At 41.5% G+C, this 26,531-nt stretch overlaps 1 protein-coding gene across 1 annotated transcript in view; it reads right to left on the bottom strand.

Moving 5' to 3' along the window:
* Positions 1-26,531, bottom strand: part of lmbr1 (limb development membrane protein 1) — a 283,776-nt gene that overhangs the window by 32,233 nt on the left and 225,012 nt on the right. Inside the window, exons 13-15 of the mRNA XM_068015009.1 lie at positions 10,709-10,782; positions 10,377-10,467; positions 9,203-9,269 (exon numbers count right to left, since the gene is read on the bottom strand). Coding sequence (XP_067871110.1) covers positions 9,203-9,269; positions 10,377-10,467; positions 10,709-10,782 — 232 coding nt within the window. The remainder of the gene's footprint in view (positions 1-9,202; positions 9,270-10,376; positions 10,468-10,708; positions 10,783-26,531) is intronic.

Raw genomic sequence — 26,531 nt, 5'->3', positions numbered from 1 at the left:
CTTCCTGCAACCATTCTTCCTGGTTCCTGGCCAAAGCTGCCTCTTGTAACTTTTGGCTCTTTGTTTTCATCCCTCCTTCCTTCCAATTACACAGTTGCTCACTCTGCTAAAGAAAAAGATCACATGTGATGCACCTAGCCCCTCCAACTCTAAATTTCGTGTTCTAGGTTTTAAAAAAAAACTCCTACCCCATCATTCTGGGTATGATAGTGCAATGATTATGTATTGGGCTCGTAATCCAGTTGTCTGGACTAATAATCCAGCGTTCAAATTCCATAATGGTAGTTTGAGAATCTGAATTCAGTTTTTAAGAAACTAAAGCACTGGGACCCCAAAAACTCATCAATTATCTACAATTTCCTGAATGTGTCTTCCTGCTAAGTAGTCCATCTTTCCTTCTCTTTAGAAAGTGGCTCATGTTCATGGTATCCCTAAAAGGTGATCTCTCATACTTTCTAACTATCCATATATTTGTAACTTCTAAAGTTCCAGATGCTGATTTTAACGCTCAAATAAAAATGTTCTAGCTTAATCCATAATACCATTTATCAGCACTCGTCATTCACTGGTCAGCTTGCTACCTATGTATACACAGCTCAAAAACTTTGCAATGTTGAATGAGCCATCATTGCCTTTGCTCCTTCGCAATAATGTGCTCCATTCATCATCCAAACCTATCCAGGCTTTTAGTGGTATTCATCAACCTCTTTCACACTGCCTGCATTTACTGTGCACAACCTTCAGTCTCTCAGTGGAATGGCTGAATCACAGCATCTTCACGTCCTTCAAAAAATTGTTTCTTCCGTTCTTTACATTAATTTCTTTCCAGTTTCTTGTAGGTCAAACAGCATTTTACTTTAGTTGGCTCCATCCCTACCCCTTCATGTTCTATGCCATTTGACATGAAAATACAACTTTCAGATTTCCTCTCTTGCTAAAGCTATATCCAAGAAACTCTCTTCTTCTATACCAAACACTGCTTTTACATGCAACTGATCATAAAACTGAAATCTATCAAGGCTTGAATACTGCTGCCATATCTGATGAAGCTCTTGCAGCATCCATTTTGCACAACTTGACGTAAGATGATAGGTTACCTGCCCTTCTTTGCAACTATTCTTTAATAGTTTCATAAATTCTACTATGGTGCTTCTATATTATTCCTTCTAAACTTCAAATAGTCAAGTCATATTGCATGCTCCTCCTCAAACTTACAATGCCCACTGTGTTGAAATCAAGACTCACTTCTTCTAACTCATCATCCACCCAAGACTTCAAAACTATGCAACTCTTCAGCTTTTTCAGTCTCTCTTCACTGCTGCACTCATAACATTTTCAAAACTCAAACATGGCATCACCTAATCACTACTGCTGATTTACCTCCTCTTTTACTCTTTTTTTCCACTGTACTATGGCCCTTGACCTCAGTTTCTCAATTTAAAATACAGCTTTACTTTGCCTAGCATTCTAAACTGCACCCAAATCTGGAATCATTTCAACCTTCAGGCACTGTTTTGTGTGTTGTGCAGCAATCTATGAATCTGCTAAATGCATTTATTTCTTTTCATCTATTTAGTGCCACTCAGCATAACCTGCAAAATGATGCATTTTGATATTTTCTGAAGCACAGCATGAGTCACTGTACTCTAATACATCTCATTAATCCTGTTTGGACAGCTGTGTCTGTGTATTTGTTAGTAGAATTTTAAATTGTTCAATCGCTTTTTCTCTATTCTTTTTATAAATCCTTATAGTAAACGATTCAGGAATCTTATTCTATTACTGAAAGAGGTGGCAGATTTTTGCCAACGTTCTGGCTTCTTAGTCACAGCATGTGCTGTGATACAACCACTTCACATGCAAATCACATTTAATAAACATTCAGCTGTGTCAGGTTAGCTGTTGAACAATTAACAGTTTGGTCTGATGGAGGTTGTTAATGTCAAATTTTGATCACAAGGGAAAATGATCTTGAAACACTATGGAAATCTTTACAAGATCTCAGCATTGAAACATGATATCCAAACAAATGATTCTTCTTTATATTGAACATATGCACTGGTACGTTATTAGAGTTTTATAAACCAGGATTTAAAAAAGAAATTCTGTAGATTTCAGTAATTTTTCCTATTCGATGATTGATATCAGTGTTAAGACCTTTTTCTTCCTTTTTGTGCACAACCAATGTCAAGATTCAAGCATTTCTAGCTCAGAGAAAATGCACTGAGAGATTCAGAATGAAAGCATCCTCTACTCAATTCCAACAGATTGTAACCAAAATTTCAAAAGAACCACCACTGCACAAATGTACATTTTTTCACTTCCCATACGAGCTCTATTTGAGATCCAGGTGAGATCAACTTAGTGCTAATTTATATCAATTTAAGGACAGTGTTATGTCAGACCCCAACCACTGACATTACATAAATCAATCTCCCATAGGACCCTTACATTCAGTAGAGAGAAGAGAGTCCGTCGCACCTGTAGACATTAGGCTTGTACAGGTCCTTAAACTAATATGCTACCAGACCAAGCATAACATGACTCTTTAAGTGTTGGTAGCCTAAAGAGGTTAGCAAAGAACATATAAGAGTATCTCTACAGTGTGTCCATCAGATTTATCATCAATTCTTCATATATTTAACAACTAGTTTTCCTATGAGATAAACACATTTATTCATGCGTACTTCGACTATAATAATGAGACTGCATGCCTCAATTGTATTCGCCATTTGAAATTTAACACGCCACCTAAACGGAGGCGAGGGACTGATGGATCCAGTGTACCTGTCTAGCCAACTCCCCGCCATCAGACACCAACCAACAAGAAAGCTAAAATTCTTCTGATATTTCAGCTATTTCAATCTTTGATCTGACTAAAAAAAGTAAAAGCATGGCAAAAGATTCAGCTTGCCAGTTTGCAAAAGGATTTTATGCAGAATTACTTGACACAATACAATCTGTATTTGAGGGCAATATGAGATAATCAGTCTTAAAGTAAAATATGTCTATCACATGACCAATAAATATACTGTACTGATACTTTTTCTACCCATTCAAGAGATGTGAGCATTGCTGGCACAGCCAGCACTTTTGCCCATCCATAACTGCCCTTGAGAAAGTAGTGGTGCACCACCTTCTTCAACTGCTGCCTGCCCTGTGGTATAGGTGAACACACAGTACTGTTGGGTAGGGAGTTCCAAATTTTCACCCAGTGAGGATGAAGGAATAGCAATATATTTCCAAATCAGGAGTGTGTGACTTGGGAGTGGAACTTGGAGGTGGTGGTGTTCTTATGTGCCTGCTGCTTTTGTTCTTCTAGGTGGTTGAGATTACAAGTTTGGAAGGTGCAATCAAAGATGGCTTGGCAAGTTGCTGCAGTGTATCTTGTAGATGGTACACACTGCAGCAACAGTGCGCTGGTGGTGGAGGCAGTGAATGTTTAATGTGGTAGATGGGGTGCCAGTCAAGCGGGCCGCTTTGTCCTGGATGGTGGCAAGCTTCCAGAATGTTGTTGGAGCTGCACCCATCCAGGCAAGTGGAGAGTATTCCATCACACTCCTGACTTGTGCCTTGCAGATTATGAACAGGCTTGGGGAGTCAGGTAGTGAGTTACTCACTGCAGAATACCGAGCCTCTGATCTCCTCTTGTAAAACTGTATTTGTATGGCTGGTCCAGTTATGTCTTTGACAAAAGGTGACCCCCACGATGTTGATGGTGGGGGATTCAGTGATTCAGTAAAGGCTTATACAGAATCATAGAATTTTAAACACAGAACGAGTGCATTCTCCCACTGCTCTCGTGGTGACTCTCTGAAAGAGCTGTCCACTTGATTTTCTTTCCCTGCCCCTTGAAATTTTTCTATTTCAAACAGTTATTATGGAGAAGCGGATGAATATTATGGTTTTTGCTTTCGTCATTGTTCCTGGTAGGCTATATTGAGAATCCACTGCACAGCAATATATTCCATGAATCACTCCCTCCGCTCTTCTGGTGTTTAACTTAAACTTATGCTCTTCAAGTACTGACTCACCCTTCCCCGGTAATAGATTTTCTTTTATTTAGCTCAGCAACCCACTACATAATCTTCAACATAATCTCGATCAGCTTCCAGTTAGCCTTCTACAAACTAATGAAAAAGCCCCCAGATTCTCTATTCTCTTTACACGACTGAAATCTTTCATCAGCGGTGTACGCCTGAGTGAATCCCTTCTGCACCCTTTCCATGGTTTTTACAGCCTTCCTAAAGTAAGGCATTCAAAACTGGACAATATTCAAAACGTGGCCTCATATTCTATGAAGTTAGCATTATTTCTTTCTTTTCATACTCTATACCTTTTAATTGTGAAACCTTGAATCCATATGCTAGATTTTTTTTTTAAAACATTCAACATGTTCTCCCATTTTGAAGTTTTGTTTATTTCAACCCCAAAGCTGTCTTTTTTTCACCGTGCATAAGCTTCTCCTTATTCTTCCTCTCAAAACTCATTACCTCAAAACTCTGCAAAAAATTTCATCTGCCTATCTGCTCAACCTACTAACTCCTGAAATTTCTTATAGTCCTCTTCACAGTGAAACAAACTTGCTGTTTTTGTACCACCTGCATGATACTGTTGCCGAGCTGCTTTGAGTGCAGAGTGTAAAATGGAAGTTTGGTGAGTGAGGGAGTTCGGTCAGAGAGTTGCTCCTTTCTTTCTTTTTCTACCTTTCTTCAGCCTCCAATAGCTGGCTCTTACTTCAGTATAGGGGAAGAAGCTGAATGGTGAGTAACTGCTGAGTTATTCTACTTATTTTAATTGTAATAAAGTTTAAAGTTACGGTACGGCAGAGCAGCTCGGCCAAGTAGAATGTACATCTTGTGGTATGTGGGAAGTCATGGACACACCATGTATCCTAGACAAAAACATCTGCAGGAAATGTAGAAGCTTGAGCTCCAAGTTTCACAACTCGAGTGGCGGCTGAAGTCACCGCTGTGCATCCACGAGGCAGAGGACGACATGGATATCACGTTTAGGGAGGTTGTCACACTGCAGGTTAGGAGCATGCAGGCAGCGATGGAATGGGTGACCACCAGGAAGTCTAAAAGAACCAGGCAGGCAGTGCAGAAGCCCCCTGGATCTATCTTGCTTGCTAATTCGTTTTCCATTGTGCATACTGGTGAGGGCGATGGTTTCTCAGGGGAGTTCAGCCAGAACAAAGTCCGTGGCACCACGGGTGGCTCAGCTGTACAAGAGGGGAGGAAGAAGAGTGGAAGAGCAATAGTGATAAGGATTCAATAGTCAGGGGATCAGAAAGGCATTTCTGCGGCAGGAGAACTTGCAAACTCCACACAGGCAGTACCCAGAATTGAACCCGGGTCGCTGGAGCTGTGAAGCTGCGGTGCTAACCACTGCGCCACTGTGCCGCCCATGCTTAGCATGCAGAATGCCAAGACGACAAGGTTAAGGGCACTCTACCTGAATGCATGCAACGTTCGCAACAATGTAGATGATTTAAGGGCACATATACATACGAACATATGAACTAGGACCAGGAGTAGGCCACTCGGCCCCTTGAGCCTGCTCCGCCATTCAATAAGATCATGGCTGATCTGTTTGTAACCTCAACTCCACATTCCCGCCTACCCATAATAACCTTTCACCCCCTTGCTTATCAAGAATCTATTTACCTCTGCCTTAAAAATATTTGAAGACTCTGCTTCTACGGTCTTTGAGGAAGAGAGTTCCAAAGACTCACGACAGTCCAAGAGAAAAACTTTCTCCTCATCTCTGCCTTAAATGGGCAGCCCCTTACTTTTAAATAATGGCCCCCAGATCTAGATTCTCCCGCAATGGGGAACACCCTTTCCACATCCACCCTGTCAAGACTCCTCAGGATCTCATATGTTTCAATCAAGTCACCTCTACTCTTCTAAACTCCAGCTGATAGAAGCCCAGCCTGTCCACCCTTTCCTCCTAAGACGGTTCGCCCATTCCAGGTACTAGTCTAGTAAACCTTCTCTGAACTGCTTCCAATGCATTTACATCCTTCCTTAAATAAGGAGACCAATACTGTACACAGCACTCCAAATGTGGTTTCACCAATGCCCTGTATAACTGAAGCATAATGATCTAATTGCCATTACAGAAATGTGGCTACAGGGTGACCAAGACTGGGAACTGAATATTCAAGGATATTCAACATTTAGGAAGGACAGGGAAAAAAGAAAAGGAAGTGGTGTTGCACTGATAACAAGGGATGGGATCAGTACATAGGTAAGGGAGGATCTCAGATCAGAAGAACAAAATGTGGAATCTGTTTGGGTGGAGCTAAGAAACAGCAAGGGCAGCAAACATTGGTAGGAGTTGTTTATAGGCCACCCAACAGTAGTGGTAGTATGGGGCATGGTATTAATCAGGAGATTAGAGAAGTATATAGTATAGGTAATACAGTAATCATGGGTGAATTCATCTGGGAAAACCTAATGAGTACTAATACTGTGGAGGACGAGTTTCTGGAGTGTGTCAGGGATGGTTTTCTAGAGCAGTATGTTGAGGAACTGACTAGAGAACAGGCTATTTTAGATCTAGTATTGTGTCATGAGAAAGGGCTAATAAATAATCTTCTTGTAAAAGAACCTTTAGGGATGAGTGACCATAATATGATAGAATTTTACATTATGTTTGAATGCGAAGTAGTTCAATCTGAAGCCAGCTTGTTACATTTGAACAAAGGAAATTATGAAGGTATGAGGGGCAAGTTGGCTGAAGTGGACTGGGAAAATACATTAAAAGGTATGACAGTGCATATGCAATGGATAGTCTTTAAATAAATATTACATAGTTTACAGCAACTATGCATTCCTTTAAGGCACAGAAACGCCAAAAGAAAAGGCAGTCAACCATGGCTAACAAAGGAAGTTAAGGATTGTATAAGATTAAAAGAAAAGGCCTATAAAGTTGCCAGAAATAGTAGTAACCCTGAGGATTGGGAGAATTTTAGAATACAGCAAAGGAAGACCAAGAAATTGGTAAAGGGAGAATATGAATGTAAACTAGCAAAAAACATTAAAATGGACTGTAAAAGCTTCCATAGGTATGTAAAAGTTTGGCTAAGACGTTTGTGGGTCCATTACCAGCAGAGTCAGGAGAATTTATAATGGAGAATAGAGAAATGGCAGAGAAGCTAAATGATTACTTTGTGTCTGTCTTCACTGAGGAAGATACAAGAAATCTCTCAGAACTAGAGATCCAAGGGACTAGTGGGAATGAGCGATTGAAGGAAATTAGTATTAGTAAGAAGGCTGTATTGGAGAAATTAATAAACTGAAGGTTGGTAAGTCCCCAGACCTGATATTCTACATCCCAGAGTGTTGAAAGAGGTGGTTACGGAGATAGTGGATGCATTGGTGATCATCTTCCAAAATTCGATAGATTCTGGAACGGTTCCTGCAGATTGGAAGGTAGCAAATGTCACCCCACTATTTAAGAAGGAAGGGAGAGAGAAAACGGGAAACTACAGACCTGTTAGCCTTACAGCAGTAGTAGGGAAAATGTTAGAATCTATTCTAACGGATGTGATAAATGCGGACACTTGGATAATAATGATCTGATTGGGCATAATCAACATGGATTTATGAATGCGAAATCATGTTTGACAAACCTGTGAGTTTTTTTGAGGATGTTAATAACAGAATTGATAAAGGGTAGTGGGTGGACGTAGCGCACTTGGATTTTCAGAATGCTTTTGATATAGTCCCCCACAGGAGGTTAGTTAGCAAAATTAAAACACAAGGGATTGGAGGTAACATACTGGCATAGATTAAGGATTGGTTAACAGGCAGAAAACAGAGAGTAGGAATAAACGGGTCAGGATGTAACTAGTAGGGTACTGCAAGGATCAGTACTTGGGCCCCAGCTGTTCACAATATACATCAATGATTTGGATGTAGGGACCAAACGTAATATTTCCAAGTTCACAGATGACATAAAGCTAGGTGGGAATGTGTGCTATCAGGAAGATGCAAAGCGGCTTTAAGGAGATTTGGACAGACTTAGTGAGTGAGTGGACAAGAATGTGGCAGAGGGAATATAATGTGGAAAAATATGAGGTTATCCACTTTGGTAGGAGGAACAGATGTGCAGAGTATTTCTTAATTGGTAAGAGATTAGAAAGTGTGGATGTACAAAGGAATCTGGGTGTCCTCGTCAATAAGTCACTGAAAGCTAACATGCAGGTGCAGCATGCAATTAGGAAGGCTAATGGTATGTTAGCCTTTATCGCAAGACGATTTGAGTACAGGAGTGGTGAAGTCTTGCTTCAATTGTATAGAACCTTGGTTAGACTGCACCTGGAGTACTGTGTGCAGTTTTGGTCCCCTTACCTTAGGAAGGATATTATTTCCATCGAGGGAGTGCAATGAAGATTCACCAGACTTGTTCTCGGGATGGTGGGACTGTCCAATGAAGAGAGATTGGGGAAACTGGGCCTGTATTCTCTAGAGTTTCGAAGAATGAGAGGTGATCTCATTGAAACCTACAAAATACTTGAAAATATTCAAAGACTCTGCTTCCACTGCCTTTTGAGGAAGAGAATTCCAAAGACTCACGACCCTCTGAGAGAAAACATTTCTCCTCATCTCTGTCTTAAATGGGCCACCCCTTATTTTTAAACAGTGACCCCTAGTTAGAGATTGTCCCACAAGGGGAAACATCCTTTCCACATCCACCCAGTCAAGACGCCTCAGGATCTTACATGTTTCAATCAAGTCGCCTCTTACTTATCTAAATTCCAGCGGATACATGCCTAGCCTGTCCAATCTTTCCTCATAAGACAGCCCACCCATTCCAGGTATTAGTTAAGTAAACCTTCTCTGTACTGCCTCCAACGCATTTAGATCCTTCCTTAAATAAGGAGACCAGTACCGTATACAGTATTCCAGTTGTGGTCTCACCAATGCCCTATATAGCTAAAGCATAACCTCCCTACTTTTGCCATCGCATCGTGACTAATACTGTCTACCTTCATTTTGGAAATATCAGCACCAGTGCGCACTTATGACACATTTCCTGGTCATCAGAATTTTCTGCTTACAGGACTAAAAAAAGCAAATACAAAGTAAAGAAACATAAATTCCAACATTCTTCATTTTAAACTGCAAGTCTGCATATCAAGCCATGTGTCAGTTTGTTAGTGTTTCCACAAAAATAAATCACAGCTCACCCAAGGTTCTTGACATAACAGGTAATGCAGAACTAAGGACCAATATTGAAACACAATTTCCAATAATCTGTTGGAGGGAAGAAAAAACAGATTAAGTTTCTGACTTTTAAGGTAATGCTATATTCGCCTTGGTTTACAACATTAATATAACAAAAATAACTGTGAAAAATAGGTTCACACATCTTATTTGATTTGAGGATTTGGTGAATTATATTTTGTTTGCATTTGGTACATGATGTCCTCCATTTTGGGGAGGAGCATTTAATTTGATTATCAGACATAAGATAGAGTCAAATATAACAAAACTGTTGAATTTGACACAGACTGTACATTGGAATGGAAAATATTCCTGCCTCATGGCCAGTAGTGCAGTTGCCATCCTCCTCCTCAGAAAAATTCAAAAAAGCAATCCCAACAATGGGTAATTAATCCCTTCCAAAAATTATACAGGATCAAGGAACACTTTTGTTAAAAGAATTCCGATTTAGGGATTTAGTTTGCTATAAGCAGTTACTTGAAGTTTCCCATCAGACAAAATATAATTTTAGTTTGCATTCGCATCTTAGTTGCGTACAATGGTTATCGTTAAAGAGTACTGAGGGATATTTTTAAAAACTCTTTCCAATCTGCTTAAATAAGAGAAAAAGGATTCTAGCAATGTTGCCACAAAACTCATGGTACAGTGGTAGTCTTAAATCTCTAGTTTATATATGCAAATTAGAGATGGCACCATCTGTCTCTGAGTATTTTTGAAGTTTTAGATCTTCAATCTTAGTGGTGCGCTTTGAAGAACAAGTTTCTGTAGACACTCTAAATAAACCGAATTCTACGGCTTACATGCGAGCATTAGAGGTACAATTAGTTCAATTAAAGTTACTCATTAGCAGATGTTTCCTTTGAAGAAAAGTCCTTTCACTGGATTTCTATAGCTAGTTAACAAGCCTTTCCATCCCAAGCTATTTACAAGTGAATGGACACCATCCAAACCAAACAGAGTACATCCTTTTTCTCCACTACCTAGCTTTATGAAAATCTTCCAGTTTGTGTTTACGCAGCACACAAACAAATATTGGTCATTGCAAATGAGCCATTAAAGGCAATTACTGAAAAAAACATACCAGCTGTCTGGTTACAAGAGGGGTCACACACACATCATCACCTCTGCCCACCATACCTTTGTCATGGTTGTGTCGTCTTTCGTGGGAGTGAGGGCTGCAAAGAACCGGAGGCTATAGAAGCCGACGACAGAGGACACCATTAGATAGCTGTGAGAATTAAGAAGAACTTCTGCAGGGTGAGGAATGCAAGGGTTTCATTCATATCCTTAACCATCTCCTTCACTTGCTTAGAGTTGGATACAACAAAGAATTTCTCTCAAGTGTCTCTATAGTAACATGGCCCAGGCTATCACTACTGTTTTCCTAGATCTAACCCTTAGTAAAATACCACTGTCCCAGAAAACCACTTATAATACTTGTTAACAGACATGACTGGGAAAAAGGATACAAAATCAGGATGATTTCAATCGCCGCACCAACAAACCCAAATGCAGACAGAGAGGCTTTACCAAGGCCCAGTTCCTGAAAGGGGGAGAAAAAAAGCATAAAGTTTCTCGTCATGAAGCAAATCTGAAGACCTAGGCACAACATTTTTGTTTTACAACTATATGCACATACATAGAATCATAGAATAGTACAGCATAGAAAGAGGCTACCTGGCCCATCAAATCTGTGCTGGCTCTTTCAAAGAGCAATCTAGTTAGTCACACTCTCTGATCTTCCCCCATATCTTTTTCTCCTTCAATTATTTATCCAATTCTCTTTTGAAGACTACTATTGAATCTGAACCACCACCCTATCAGGCAGTGCATTCCAAATCCGAACCATTTGTTGGGTTAGAAATTTGTTCCGCATGCCGCCGCTGATCCTTTTGCCAATCACCTTAAATCTCAACCCTCTGGTTACTGACCCTTCAGCCAAACAAAGCAATGGCGAAATGAAGAAAAACTTTTTCATGTAGCGAGTGGTTAGGATCTGGAATGCACTGCCCGAGTGTGTGGTGCAGGCAGGTTCAATCGAGGCACTCAAAAGGGAATTAGATAGTGATTTGAAAAGGAAGAACGTGCAGGGTTCTGGGGAAAAGGTGGGGGAGTGGCACTAGGTAAACTGCTCTTTTGGAGAGCCGGTGGAGACACGATGGGCCGCATTTGCTGTAACAATTCCGTGATTCTTTCAATCTTGAAACTTGTAGGCCATACAGAATATGAGAGATCCATAAACAACAATAATAACTTCATGCAGAATGCTAGTTTTAAAAAAAATTACAAACCAGAAAATATTGAAATTGTAAATTCAGATGCACCAGAAGCTGCAAAGAAACAAGTGAGTTATTTTCTAAGAAGGCTGTTCATCTGCTCAAGAAGGTAAACTACCTTTTCTCTTTACAGATGCTGTTAGACTTACTGTGTATTTCTGCATGTCTTTTTTGGGGTCAGATTTACAGTACCTGCAAATTTCCTTTTTTTAATCTCTACTGCTTGGGTTTTATATCAAAATATATTCATTTTACATGAATCAATTTTATGTTAATGAGACAATGAATCAAGGGCCCATATGCCTTTTGAAGTGGCCATTAAAAAGCCCATGGTAGTATTTGAAAAGGAGCATGGAATTTTCCTCTTTTGATAGCAAACATTGCTGCTTTGACCTCCATCAAAAATAACTGATTATTTTCATTATTATATATTGTATTGCTGGTGCATTTGCCTATATAACAGTAACTGCACATTACAATAATTGCAATAGCACCTTGATGTGATAAAGCCGGTATAAATATAAATCATTCTTTTTTTAATAACTGCCGTAACACAGAATTCCTGAGCATCTGAAGAAAATAAATTGCTTCTTTATTTACAACTTCAAATTCTTAAAAACAAATGGTGAATTCAATTTTTTTTTAAAAGGGTGTTAAATCATTAAGAAATACAAAAGGTGTAGACATGCTTTATTAAAAATGTAATTTATTTTGGCTCTGTATCATGAAAGAGATGCTATGTACAACCTGACTGAAAATAGAGTGGTGTCTTATGTCTTGTTTACTTCATGAATGGGCCATTGCAGCGTATGTTTTTCAGTCTTCTTCTTAGACAGTCCCTCGGGAATGAGGATAACTTACTTCCACTCCAGGGTTGTGGGTCCTGAAGTGACTGAATAGTCCAATTCTGGTGTCGTACACTCTGCCACAGGTGGGGCAGGTGGTGTTTGAGGAGGCGAGTGAATGGGACGCTCGAATTTCCGAATCCGCCTCCCGCCGTTTACACTTGGTCGCTGCCTGGGCATGACGACATTGTTTGAACTGGCTAGCACCTTTAGTCATAGCCATAGAGATACAGCACTGAAACAGGCCCTTCGGCCCAACAAGTCTGTGCTGACTAACAACCACCCATTTATACTAATCCTTCATTAATCCCATATTCCCTACCACATATCCAGCATTCTCCTACCACCTACCTACATTAGGGCCAATTTACAATGGCCAATTGACCTAACAACCTGCAAGTCTTTGGCTGTGGGGGGAAACCGGAGCACCCGGCGGAAACCCACGCGGTCACAGGGAAGAACTTGCAAACTCCGCACAGGTGGATGCTTTTTCTCCATTTTGGGAAGTCTCGGGCAAGAGATTCCCACAAATCAGTGGAGACGCCACATTTTTTCAGGGAGGCTTTAAGGACATCCTTGTAGCAGTTCCCCTGCCCTCCTGGTAGCCTCTTGCCGCGACGAAGCTCGGAGTAGAAAACTTGCTTTGGGGGTCTTGCGTCAGGTATGAGAACGATGTGCCCTGCCCAACGTAACTAACTAGCCATGACCAATGTCTCGATGTTTTTCTGAAAAAGCAACACAGTGTCAATGAAGACACTATCTGGGTTAGGTCATAACAAGCTAATGCAGCTGTAAAGGGTTACAGGCACAAAGGCACCATACAATGGATACTGTAGTGGTCATGCTATTGGACTAGCAATCCAAAGGCCTGGACTAATAATTCTGAGAACGTAAAGTTAAATTTTGCCACTGGCATTTGAGAATGTGCATTCAGTTTTAAGAAATTTAATAAAAGTGGCCATGAAGCGACAAAATGTCTCTGCTTTCAGCAATACCCATCTGGTATACTAATGCTCTTTAAGGAAACCTGGTGTAGCTACCTGGTCTGACCTATATGTGGTTCCAACTGATTCTTAATTGTCCTCTGTAATTGGCCTAGCAAGTTGTTATTCTTGGTAGTGCTTCAATATGAGAGTAAAACTGGGTGGACACCAGAGGTTCCAGAAGGCTTACCACGACTTTTTTTTTTAAGGGCAATAAATACTGAGTTCCCCGGTACCACCCAAATCTTAAGAATGAATTTTAAAAATATATTCCAGTCAACATTTTATGTTTGAAAGGAAAGAATAAAGATCAAACAGTGGTATGTACAACCTTAAAACTGAATAACTTTTAACTGTGGTAACTTAACAAAAGCTGTATTCAATAGATGGTCTCCCCAGAACTAAACAAATTAAACAAATGCTGACCAAAAAAAATCATTTTTGTCTGCTTAGGAACATCAAAGATAATCTTAGACACAGAACTTTCACAGATTATCTCAATAACTGACAACAAAATTGTTGTAGGTCACAAAGCTATGAGTGAAGATAAAACTTATATTGATTTTGACCTTTTAGCTCATTTTGCCACCAGAGTTTTGAGAAAAGGGTGGAGGGAAACATCAAAATTATAGAGAAAATGCCATCCCTAATTACAGACAAACACTACATATTTGAGACATTACTTCAGAGCAAAAACAGGATTTTCTCCACACATTTAGGTAAATTATGATAGCAGAGCAGGAGCAGCTCCCTAGCCATAACTTCAAATGAGAAATCTGGGAACTTCCACTTAGTTCCCTATTTCAATGGCAAATACAGTATCAAGGCAATGGCTGTTGCCAAAGTGAGAGAAAACTACAAGCCATAAATCCCAGCCTTCTGAGTCAAAACCTCCATCTTATCTATCAAAAAATGTACTATACCACTTGTAGGTGTGTGTTTAAAAAGTTAGCACTGCCACTGAAAAGCAGCGCAGAAAGCTTTTCAGTAATGTTAGTAAGCATGCAATTTGAGTTAAATACACAACCACATTCAGGTCACCAAACATGGCTCTGGAAAAACCAGTGTGTGGAAATTAACACTACAGTACAAAACCTAACAATTACAGCCCAAGTTAGATAGATTTGAGAACAGGCTGTTACAAAAACTAAAACACTGGAATAAATAGGGATGGAAACAGGGATAAATGCAAGTTGTTGTAGTTGTAATAATCATTTTATTTCTTTAAATAAGTGTGAGATAACACTTGTACCAAATTACTTTGGATTTCTTATCAACTATAGTTTTTAGATATAAACTGCAAATGTTTCAGAATTGTATGGATTATTATATGGACTATTATATTGTATGGATATTCAGAAGTGACAAAAAAGATAGGTAGGAATTATTATTTGAACAGATATAAATTAATATTTACCTAATAAAGGCATATAATGTACTTAAAATGTTCCATTTAAAAATGTTAACAGACAGTTATACTGATGACTCAATTGCAAACTGTACAGCCTAGAGCAGAATTGAGCAATATAGACCAGAAAGTCCCATGTCTCAGGCTGAAATAACTGATCTGGTGATGGGGAATTACAATTGGTGTTAGCACCCTTATAATAGTTTGGAATTGGGGGTGGGGGAGGAGAAAGTCAGCGAAGGTGCTCACTATTATTATTTCGCGATTATTATTCAATGATGTCTGCTGGGAAGCGAATTTTAGTAAAATAAGGCAGGATTTGGCCAAGGTAGACTGGAAAGAGTTACTTGTTGGGAAAGCTACAGAAGAGCAGTGGGGGGCATTCAAAAAGGAAATGGGGAGGGTACAGGCCCAACATGTTCCCTCTAGGGTAATAGGTAGGAGCAACAAGCCCAGAGAACCATGGATGACCAGAAACATTCAGGGTATGATGAGAAGGAAAAAGAGAGGCTTTTAGCAAATACAAGGAGAGCAAATCAATGGAAGCATTAGTGGAATACAGAAAGTGTAGGATGGAGCTTAAGAAAGCAATTAGGAGAGCAAAGAGGGGATGTGAGAAAGCTCTGGCTGGTAAAAGTAGGGAAAATCCCAAGATATTCTGGAAGTATATCAATGGGAAGAGGATAACCAGGGAAAGAGTAGGACCCATTAGGGACCAAAGGGGAAATTTGTGGGGGGAGCCAGAGGACACTGGTAGGGTGTTGAATGAATACTTCACATCTGTCTTCACCCAAAAGAATGAAGATGTAGATATGGAACTTAGAGAGAGAGACTGTGAGGTTCTTGAACAAATTGTCATTGTGAATGACAAGGTATTGGAGGTTTCGGAAGGCTTAAAAGTGGACAAATCTCCAGGTCCGGATGATTTGTGTCCCAGGATGCTGTGGGAGGCGAGGGTGGAGATTGCAGGGGCTCTGACCCTAATTTTTAATTCCTCTCTGGCCACAGGGGAGGTGCCAGAGGACTGGAGAACAGCTAATGTGATCCCACTGTTTAAGAAAGGTTGTAGAGATAAGCCAGGGAACTACAGACCAGTGAGTCTCACGTCAGTGGTAGGGAAACTATTGGAGAAAATGCTGAAGGAGAGAATCTATCTCCACTTGGAGAGGCAAAATTTGATTAGGAATAGTCAGCATGGCTTTGTCAGAGGGAGGTCATGCCTAACAAATTTGATTGAATTTTTTGAGCATGTGACCAGGTGTGTAGATGAGGATAGTGCAGTTGATGTAGTTTACACGGATTTCAGCAAAGCCTTTGACAAGGTCCCACATGGGAGACTTATCAAGAAAGCAAATGGACATGGGATACAAGGTAAGTTGATAAGGTGGATTCAAAATTGGTTTAGCTGTAGGAGACAGTGATGACAGACGGCTGTTTTAGTGACTGGAAGCCAGTGTCCAGTGGCGTACCACAGGGATCTGTGCTGGGTCCCCTATTGTTTGTCATTTATATAAACGACATAGATGACTATGTGGGGGGTAGGATCAGTAAGTTCGCGGATGACACAAAGATTGGCCGAGTGGTTAACAGTGAGGTGGAGTGTCTTAGGTTACAGGAAGATATAGACGGGATGGTCAAATGGGCAGAAAAGTGGCAGATGGCATTTAACGCTGAAAAGTGTGAGGTGATACACTTTGGAAGGAGTAATGTGACACGGAGATATTCAATGAACGGCCTGACACTGGGAATTTCCGAGGAACAAAGGGACCTTGGCGTGTTTGTCCATAGATCTCTGAAGGCAGAAGGGCAGATTAATAGGGTGGTGAAAAAGGCATATGGGACACTTGCCTTTATCAATCGAGGCATAGATTACAAAAGCAGGGAGGTCATGTTGGAGTTGTACAGAACTTTGGTAAGGCCACAGCTGGAGTACTGTGTGCAATTCTGGTCGCCACATTATAGGAAGGATGTGATTGCATTGGAGGGGGTGCAGAGATGATTCACCAGGATGTTGCCTGGGATGGAACATTTAAGCTATGAAGAGAGGTTGGATAGGCTTGTGTTGTTTTCACTGGAGCAGAGAAGACTGAGGGGTGACCTGATCGAGGTGTACAAGATTATGAGGGGCATGGACAGGGTGGATAGGGAGCAGCTGTTCCCCTTAGTTGAAGGGTCAGTTACGATGGGTCACATGTTTAAGGTGAGGGGCGGGAGGTTTAAGGGGGACTTGAGGAAGAACTTTTTTACCCAGAGGGTGGCGACGGTCTGGAATGCCCTGCCTGGGAGGGTGGTAGATGCAGGTTACCTCAGATCCTTTAAAAAGTACCTGGATGAGCACTTGGCACGTCATAATATTCAAGGCTATGGGCCAAGTGCTGGCAAATGGGATTAGGTAGACAGGTCAGGTGTTTTAATGCATCGGTGCAGACTCGATGGGCCGAAGGGCCTCTTCTGCACTGTATTATTCTGTGATTCTGTGAAGTACACTTGGATGCCAGACGACAGGAAGATGGGTCTGGTCTGGGTGTGCTGCATCTGCTCTCAACCCCCTCCACAATGCCCATGTTTGATTCGCCTGCTGAAACGGTAAAGAATACTCATTGTACCAAGCTAATGAAAGCTTACCACACCCGACAAAAGTCACCACCACCTTCTAGACAAGAGAAACAAAAAATCAGGGAAAGGGGAATTTTACATGAAACAGGGTCACCAGTTTTAAATACGGTTACAATTCCCAAAAACTTTGTAGGGGAAAAGGAACCTAGGATCTAATATATGAAAATCACAGACTGTTTGAAATCTAATGGATAACAAAGTTATTAATATGACAAGTTCGTGTTTACAGACAGCATCATTAAGACAATCAACAATGGATTTTCTTTCTTCCAGGGGAAGAAAACAGAGGTTAAAAGGCATTTTGTTGTAATTAAGAAAAGGAGTTAATCATAGTTGAAAATATTTATTGGTAACCTGCCATAAACAACCTGGTTATTTACTAATTCAGACAAGAAAAAAAGTATTTACACTGTATGTGACCCTGTGCACTTCAGAGCAGCAAATTCAATGCACTTCATGCTGCAACAAACACCAAAGAAGTTGCTTTGATGCTTGTGCACGACTGTGTGAAAGTTCATTATCATGAAACATTTAGCGTTCAATACAATCCATATTTTATCAGCTGCGTTTTTGTATTTCTCTGATTCCTTTCATGTTTGTATGTTTCACAGGTGAAGTGTTAATCTAGCTTTTTGAAACCATACACCATTTTATGTTGAAAAACAGGGCAAAAAGAAATTAATATTACAGCACTGTTGAGTTAAAGTAAACTCAAAAGTTGTAAGTCCCATTCTGTTGATCAACTTTTCCAAACTTTCACAAAGGCAAGTATATTGACAGTTTTCAAAGCATTCATTAAACAAGGGAGAAAAAACACAGGTACTGTGATATCTTCAAACACTTCCACATTCCCCAACAAAAAATTAGGTGCTTGATAAAAGATAACACCTGCTTTCTAACATTACATTAATATTCTTCAACTTCATTGTCACTTAATTCTTTGAACTAGTTAAAATGTTTGAATGTGAAGATTAATTTTAAGACTTTCCAAATACAATAATCCAGATGAATGTAAATATTACGAACAATGGTATTAGAATGTGAATGTGAAGGCTTCAAAGATGTCACGGTTAACAGTAAAGTTCTAACACAAATAATCATGTGAAACTGAGGAGACGAAAGCTTCGCAGCCCACTCCCTGATATTTCCCGTTCTATAATGTTTGCAGATTATCTGTTAAAGCTGCAGGATGCCAAAGTTTTATTGCAGGAATACATGTCAATTTGGGCTCAACTTGCACCTTAAAAAGGAAGCTGGGTTGAAATCTGTTTGGCGTAGGTTTCAGAGGTATTACCATTTCTTTGGGAGAGGTGGGGGAAGAGAGGATGCAGAGGATTAACAGATGGCAATAGTGAACCAAGGTTGTAGGATAAATATCGCATGGGCTCTAATGAAGTATACTTCTCAGTCTGGATTTTGTGTATCTATTGAAGTTTTGAACCAGAAAATACAAATTTGTTAAGTTTTAGCATTAGCACTTTAATAATATCAGCATCAATCAGACCTCCCTGGACAGCACACTTCTTTTGCATTTTCCTCTGTGCTTTTTATATGCACTAAGCACCAGCATCAGTGGGCTATTTAGATTAGATTAGATTAGATTAGATTAGAGATACAGCACTGAAACAGGTCCTTCGGCCCACCGGGTCTGTGCCGACCATCAACCACCCATTTATACTAATCCTACACTAATCCCATATTCCTACCAAACATCCCCACCTGTCCCTATGTTTCCCTACCACCTACCTATACTAGTGACAATTTATAATGACCAATTTACCTATCAACCTGCAAGTCTTTTGGCTTGTGGGAGGAAACCGAAGCACCCGGAGAAAACCCATGCAGACACAGGGAGAACTTGCAAACTCCACACAGGCAGTACCCAGAATCGAACCCGGGTCCCTGGAGCTGTGAGGCTGCAGTGCTAACCACTGCGCTGCCCTATTAATTAAGGGAATCACAGATGGTCCCTATTTCAGGAGCTCCTCAGGTAGAATCATAGAATAGTACAGCACTGAAGAAAGTCACTTGGCCCATTAAGTCTGTGCTGCCTTTTTCAAAGAGCAATCCAGTTAATCCCACGAGCTGAATTATACCAGCCGCTCGCACCGTGGGTCGTGGTGGGGAGGCCTGTAAAATGCTAGCGGGAGTGGCCCGCCACGACCCATGACGCCGAGAAGACCCCACCGGATATTAGTGGCGGTGGTGGCAAGGCCTCGGTGTAGCGGGGCCTTCATTAAAATATTTAAATGAGCATTAATAAAATTCAAATCAACTTACCTGCCGATGGCGGCAGTCCCATGCCGATTTTACAGCCAACCGGCTGCAACTCGTGCGTCTTCGGAACTCCACTGGAGTCCCGAGGCGAGAAACTGGTGGGGAGGGTTGAGGAATAAAGTAATCAGGGCAGGAGGGATGACGGAGAAGGGAAAACACTTTTGACTGGCTGTAGGGATGGTGGGAAGCAGTTGAAGGGAAATGTGAGAAGTTGGCGGGGGGGGGGAACGCTCGGGTCAGAAATAAAATAGGTTTTCTGAATAAAGGGCAATGAAAAGACCATTGGAGGGGGGTTGGCAAAAGGCCTCCATCTTTTAATTATTTATTAAAAGCAAATTAGATCTAATATCCCTTTAAAAATGTAAATATTTGCTAAGGGCTCAAAGCCCTTTTAAAATGGCACTGACGCCTGCACAGTGGGGGCTGTGCAGTGGCAATTCCGTGTTGGAAGGCCGCTGCTTTCACAGCACACTGCCCACTGATGAAATTCAACCCTAAATCTGTGGGGTTCTCTGGTTGCCAACCCTTCAGCCATGGGAAATAGTTTCTCTTTATTTACTCTATCGAAACCCTACGTGATTTATACAACCTCTGTCAAATCTCCTCTTAGTTCATCTCCAAAGCCTTCACATCCTTCCTAAAGTGTGGTGACCAGAACTGGACACAATATTCCAGCTGGGGCGAAACTGGTGTTTTATATAGAACAAAGAACAGTACAGCACAGGAACAGGCCATTCGGCCCTCCAAGCCTGCGCCGATCTTGATGCCTGCCTAAACTAAAACCTACTGCACTTCCGTGGACTGTATCCCTCCATTCCCATCCTATTCATTTATTTGTCAAGATGCATCTTAAACGTCGCTATCGTACCTGCTTCCACCACTTCCCCCGCAGCAAGTTCCAGGCACTCACCACCCTGTGTAAAGAACTTGCCTCGCACATCCCCTCTAAACTTTGCCCCTCGCACCTTAAACATATGTCCCCTAGTAACTGACTCTTCCACCCTGGGAAAAAGCTTCTGACTATCCACTCTGTCCATGCCGCTCATAACTTTGTAAATCTCTATCATGCCACCCCTCCACCTCCGTCGTTCCAGTGAAAACAATCCGAGTTTATCCAACTTCTCCTCATAGCTAATGCCCTCCAGACCAAGCAACATCCTGGTAAACCTCTTCTTACCCTCTCCAAAGCCTCCACATCCTTCTGGTAGTGTGGCGACCAGAACTGCACGCAATTTTCTAAGTGTGGCCTAACTAAAGTCTGTACAGCTGCAGCATGACTTGCCAATTTTTATACTCTATGCGCCGACCAATGAAGGCAAGCATGCCGTATGCCTTCTTGACTACCTTATCCACCTGCGTTGCCACTTTCAGTGATCTGTGGACCTGTACGCCCAGATCTCTCTGCCTGTCAATGCTCCTAAGGGTTCTGTTAAACGTGTAGGTTTAACATTTATTTATTTAGAGATACAGCACTGAAACAGGCCCTTCGGCCCACCGAGTTTGTGCCGACCAACAACCACCCATTTATACTAACCCTACACTAACCCCATATTCTCTACCACATCCGCACTATTCTCCTACCACCTACCTACACTAGGGGCAATTTACAATGGCCAATTTACCTATCAACCTGCAAGTCTTTTGGAGGTGGGAGGAAACCGGAGCACCCAGAGGAAACCCACGCAGACACAGGGAGAACTTGCAAACTCCACACAGGCAGTACCCAGAATCGAACCCGGGTCACTGGAGATGTCAGGCTGCGGTGCTAACCACTGCGCCGCCCATTTCCAGGACAGATAACAATCAATCAGAGGTAGGAACCCTGAACTACTTTTGCCGACCTAATGAAGAGGCTAACTACAATAATGCTCTGGCTGAGATCTGCTAAGTGAGCACAGACCAGGAATCAAACCTGGTACATCCTATATCTCTATAGCTTAGTTACTCACATAACCAGGTGACCACAATCAATGATGCCTCCACCCCTGCCACAGATTTCTTGTAATCAACCAAATTGCCAATTTTTTTTCAACTCCAATATCCTTTGTTTTTGCTTCCCTAGATTCATGGGAGCAAACAGAAGCCACATCCTTCAAACATTTTCATTGATTCCGCCTGTTTGCTACTACAAACAAGGTACAAGACTTCAAAACAGGATTTCTTGGCTTGATAAGAGCATATTGACTGGCACTTTGCCATCCTTATCAAGTCAACAAATACCACTTTGAATCAAACATAAAATAAATGCCTCTTTTTGTTTCCAGCTCCACTTGATCAATGTACACTGCGTGTTGTACTGCGACTTCAGCATGTGTACAAGATTCAGCTTAAAAGAACAAGCTGCTTCATGATTCGTTGCTCTGCTACAAACGTTTGATCATGTGCATGCTCTCATGCTTACTGCCTAAATACAGACTACAGAGGAAAATATCTCAACAAAACAAAAAAAGCCGGTCTTGACAAAACCAATGTTCTTGGTATAAAATGATGATTCATATTAAAATTCCAATGAATGCACAGTCTATAGTTTTATATAAGCATCAAGTAAAAATTTAACATGGAACAGGCACTAAAGTGTTGAATGCTTCAGTGCATCAATACCTTAGCTACTCTTTTTTAAATTTATGTTTGGAGTGTATTTATATATTTCATGTGAAATTAAAATATTATAGTATCCTCAAGTTCTAAATAATTTCACCATTCTAATCCTATTTAAGGTGGTTAAATTTTGACGGGTAAGTTTTTATTCTTTTTTTCTAAAGGAACATTCAGTAAACATTTCAGGTTTGAACTCTTGCTGAAACAAAAGCATTGTTTAACTTAAATATGCTACGTTTCATTTTGTTTGACTCAAACTTCCAGACAATACCACATAATAAGCCACATTTTGACGCATACAAATGATAGATGTTGGCCTTTACTTTCAACAAAACCAAACAAGAAAATATATAATTCACACACACAGAATCATGTGATGTAATGGAGAAGTTTTTCTTCACTCTAGATCAATAATTTAAGCTGAGGTGAGCTGAATGGCCTCTCTCAACTAAATCAATCTGAGTCATAGAGATTGCAAAGTTAAGATCGATCTTTCAAAATTGGTCTTGATCTCTAGGTCATACTAATATTATCAAAGGATCAAAATCAAATGACTTTATAAGTAGTTCTTTTCCTACAATTACCAAAATGCAACAGACTTTTCTGCAGCCATCATTATTTATTAAAATGATTTGTAATTTTTTAAAATTGTAAATCAAAAAGGAATTAAATGAAATTGAGGAGTTTACCTGATCCCAATACCACTGAAATAGATATTTGCGCGCTCAATACCATGCACACTGGCCTTCATTTACTCTGTTTAAATCAGACAAACTGATGATCTTAACAGTCATCTTCTTTGGCCTCCTTGTATTGAGAGACAATGGGTAAGCGCCTGGAGGTGGTCAGTGGTTTGTGAAGCAGCGCCTGCAGTGGCTATAAAGGCCAATTCTAGAGTGACAGACTCTTCCACAGGCGCTGCAGATAAAATTGGTTGCCGGGGCTGTTACACAGTTGGCTCTCGCCTTGCGCTTCTGTCTTTTTACCTGCCAACTGCTATGTGTCTTCGACTCGCCACACTTTAGCCCCGCCTTTATGGTTGCCCGCCAACTCCAGCAATCACTGGCAACTAACTCCTACGACTTGTGATCAATGTCACAGGACATCATGTCGCGTTTGCAGACGTCTTTAAAGCGGAGACAAGGACGGCTGGTGGGTCTGATATCAGTGACGAGCTCGCTGTACAATGTGTCCTTGGGGATCCTGCCATCTTCCATGCGGCTCACATGGCCAAGCCAGCTCAAGCTTCGCTGGCTCAGTAGGGTGTATATGCTGGGGACGTTGGCTGCCTCGAGGACTTCTGTGTTGGAGATGCGGTCATGCCACCTGATGCCAAGGATTCTCCAGAGGCAGCGAAGATGGAATGAATTGAGACGTCACTCTTGGCTGACATACGTTGTCCAGGCCTCGCTGCCGTAGAGCAAGGTACTGAGGACACAGGCTTGAAACACTCGGACTTTTGTGTTCCGTGTCAGTGCGCCATTTTCCCACACTCTCTTGGCCAGTCTGGACATAGCAGTGGACGCCTTTCCCATGCGCTTGTTGATTTCTGCATCGAGAGACAGCTTACTGGTGATAGTTGAGCCTAGGTAGGTGAACTCTTCAACCACTTCCAGAGCGTGGTCGCCGATATTGATGGATGGAGCATTTCTGACGTCCCGTCCCATGATGTTCGTTTTCTTGAGGCTGATGGTTAGGCCAAATTCGTTGCAGACAGCCGCAATCCTGTCGAAGAGTCTCTGCAGACACTCTTCGGTGTCGGATGCTAATGCAGCATCATCAGCAAAGAGGAGTTTCCTGATGAGGACTTTCCGTAGTTTGGACTTCGCTCTTAGACGGGCAAGGTTGAACAACCTGCCCTTGTGTGGAGGAAAATTCCTTCTTCTGAAGACTTGAACGCATGTGAGAGCAGCAGGGAGAAGATGATCCCAAACAGTGTAGGTGCGAGGAAACAGCCCTGTTTCACGCCACTCAGGATAGGAAAGAGGGGAAAGGGGAAACAGATGATCTTAACAGTATTATAAAAGCAAAATACTGCGGATGCTGGAAATCTGAAACAAAAACAAGAAATGCTGGATTCACTCAGCAGGTCTGGCAGCATCTGTGGAAAGAGAAGCAGAGTTAACGTTTCGGGTCAGTGACCCTTCTTCGGGTTCTGCTTCTCTTTCCACAGATGCTGCCAGACCTGCTGAGTGAATCCAGCGTTTCTTGATCTTAACAGTATTGTTTACTTAATCAAGATACTTAAAAATGATCATACCTGTAACCCATTTTTGCAACATAAACTTCTACAGAGGCTACAGTTGAGCTGTGCAATTAACTGCTAGCTTTGAATCATGAGATAAAAATATTTTATGTTACAAATCAGAAAAAGGCAAGAAGCTTGCCCCATTTTCATACATAATGGCAATGCTCCCGCTAAGGTGCACGGATGCGCACGTGCACAGCCTCGCATAAAAACTTAAAAGGTACTGCACAGTGAAATTAACAGGGTTCCTGCAACAGAAATAATGGGAACATTGCATAACAACCTGGATTTCGCAGTAGTAATGCCAGTGATGGCCCTCATTACACCTCTGTAACTGACAGCAACTTCTGAAGTCTGCACATGCACAGTTAAACAAAGAAATCCAGAAGCTGCTGTCTGTGATTCTACATTTCCCAAAGGGTGTGTTATTGAAGTAGCCCCAGACTGCAATCAAATAGAACCCACTGAACTGATGAGAACTTGCCCTTTTGACACTATGAGTCTTACTGTAAAAATGCTTGAAAAAGTTACACCTTGTTGAATGAGATGTTTTCAATAGCCTACTAATTTCCTAATTACTGCTGTACAGCCCCACTGGCCCTGAAAAGCTAATTTTATATTTGTGGAATGCCAAATTTCTCCATTATGATAAAAAAAAACACTTTTTAAAAGTTAGTTTCATAATCCCATCTGTATGCCTAGATCATTTATTTTGTTCTTTGTAAAATTTTAATTAAGTGAAAATATCACTATTTCACTATTTTTGTCAGTTCTGATGAAGGGTCACTGACCTGAAACGTTAACTCTGCTTCTCTCTCCACAGATGCTGCCAGACCTGCTGAGTATTTCCAGCATTTCTTGTTTTTATTTCACTATTTTACTTCCTGGATTTTCAGTCTGAGAAAATATTTCAATATGATTGGCTGCTTTCCCTGCTTGATGACATTACTGTTGCTGGACACCCTGAGATTCCCTTGACTTGGTGCCAGATTCAGGCTGGCGTCAGGAAAGGGCAGATCCATGCCACAGAGACTGCTAGACCTTTGAGGGCTGCTTTGTTCGAGGCCAGACATCGTTTCAGCGCTGACCACAAAATCTGGGCCAAAATACTTTTTCCAAATGCTTCTTTCAATGTTCTACCCCAGTAACTTATTTGATAGCTCTATTACCCTTTGGATGAAAATGCCCCACATTACTTTCCCTCCTTATTCCTCAATTAAGAACTTTTAGATTTTCTCCCTATTAATTGAAAACTTCACCATACTGAACAATTGGCCTGTGTCAATTTTTTCAATTCCTTTCATAAATTTGCAAACTCCTGTTTTCCAAGAAAAGCATGTTCCATTTAACCCTTCCTAAAATCATCTGAAACTTAGAGTGGAATTTTGTGCTGGCAGCATAGATCTCGATGTCAGGGGCCTGCCGAATTTAGTGTCAATCAGGCACTTAACTGGACAGCGTCGGGCCTTCTGTACGATTTAGGACCCCACCGCCTGAGGTCCCAGCCTTGCAGAGCTGCTGGCCAATCAGAGGCCAGTAGCTGCAGCACCAGACACAGAGGAACTGCACTGGAACCAGGCTCAGTTCAGCGGGAGGGGGCTCACGGAGAAGGGGGGCATAGGGGGTCGGCAGCAAGGGAAAGGGGGTAGCCCTCGGTGGGCCCCCCCTTCCCGATGCCAGGTCCCTTGTTCAGGCACTAAGTGCTTTTGAACAGGGCCCACCCCCACCCCCTGTAGCCGGGAAGCAGCCCGCACAGTTTTTCGTGGATAATTGCGGCTGCAGCAGGAAGAGGCCCTTAATTAGGGGCTAATTACCCAGTTAAGGGCCTCAATTGGCAGCAGGGCAGGAAGACTGTTCACAGGCCCTCCTGGCCTAAATTTCAGCAGAGGAGGGATGGTGGCGGGGTTCTCCCCCACTGCCCCCCATCCCCCCCCCCCCCCTTTTTATGCTCTCCCCACCTCCAAACCCACCACAGGGGTGAGTTTAATATTCCACCCTTCGAATCATGTTCATTGCTGGTAAGTCACGTTTTCCATAATTA

Source organism: Heterodontus francisci, chromosome 2 (genome assembly GCF_036365525.1).
Source record: "Heterodontus francisci isolate sHetFra1 chromosome 2, sHetFra1.hap1, whole genome shotgun sequence".
NCBI lineage: Eukaryota > Metazoa > Chordata > Chondrichthyes > Heterodontiformes > Heterodontidae > Heterodontus > Heterodontus francisci.
This window is presented reverse-complemented; position numbering and strand designations above follow the sequence as displayed.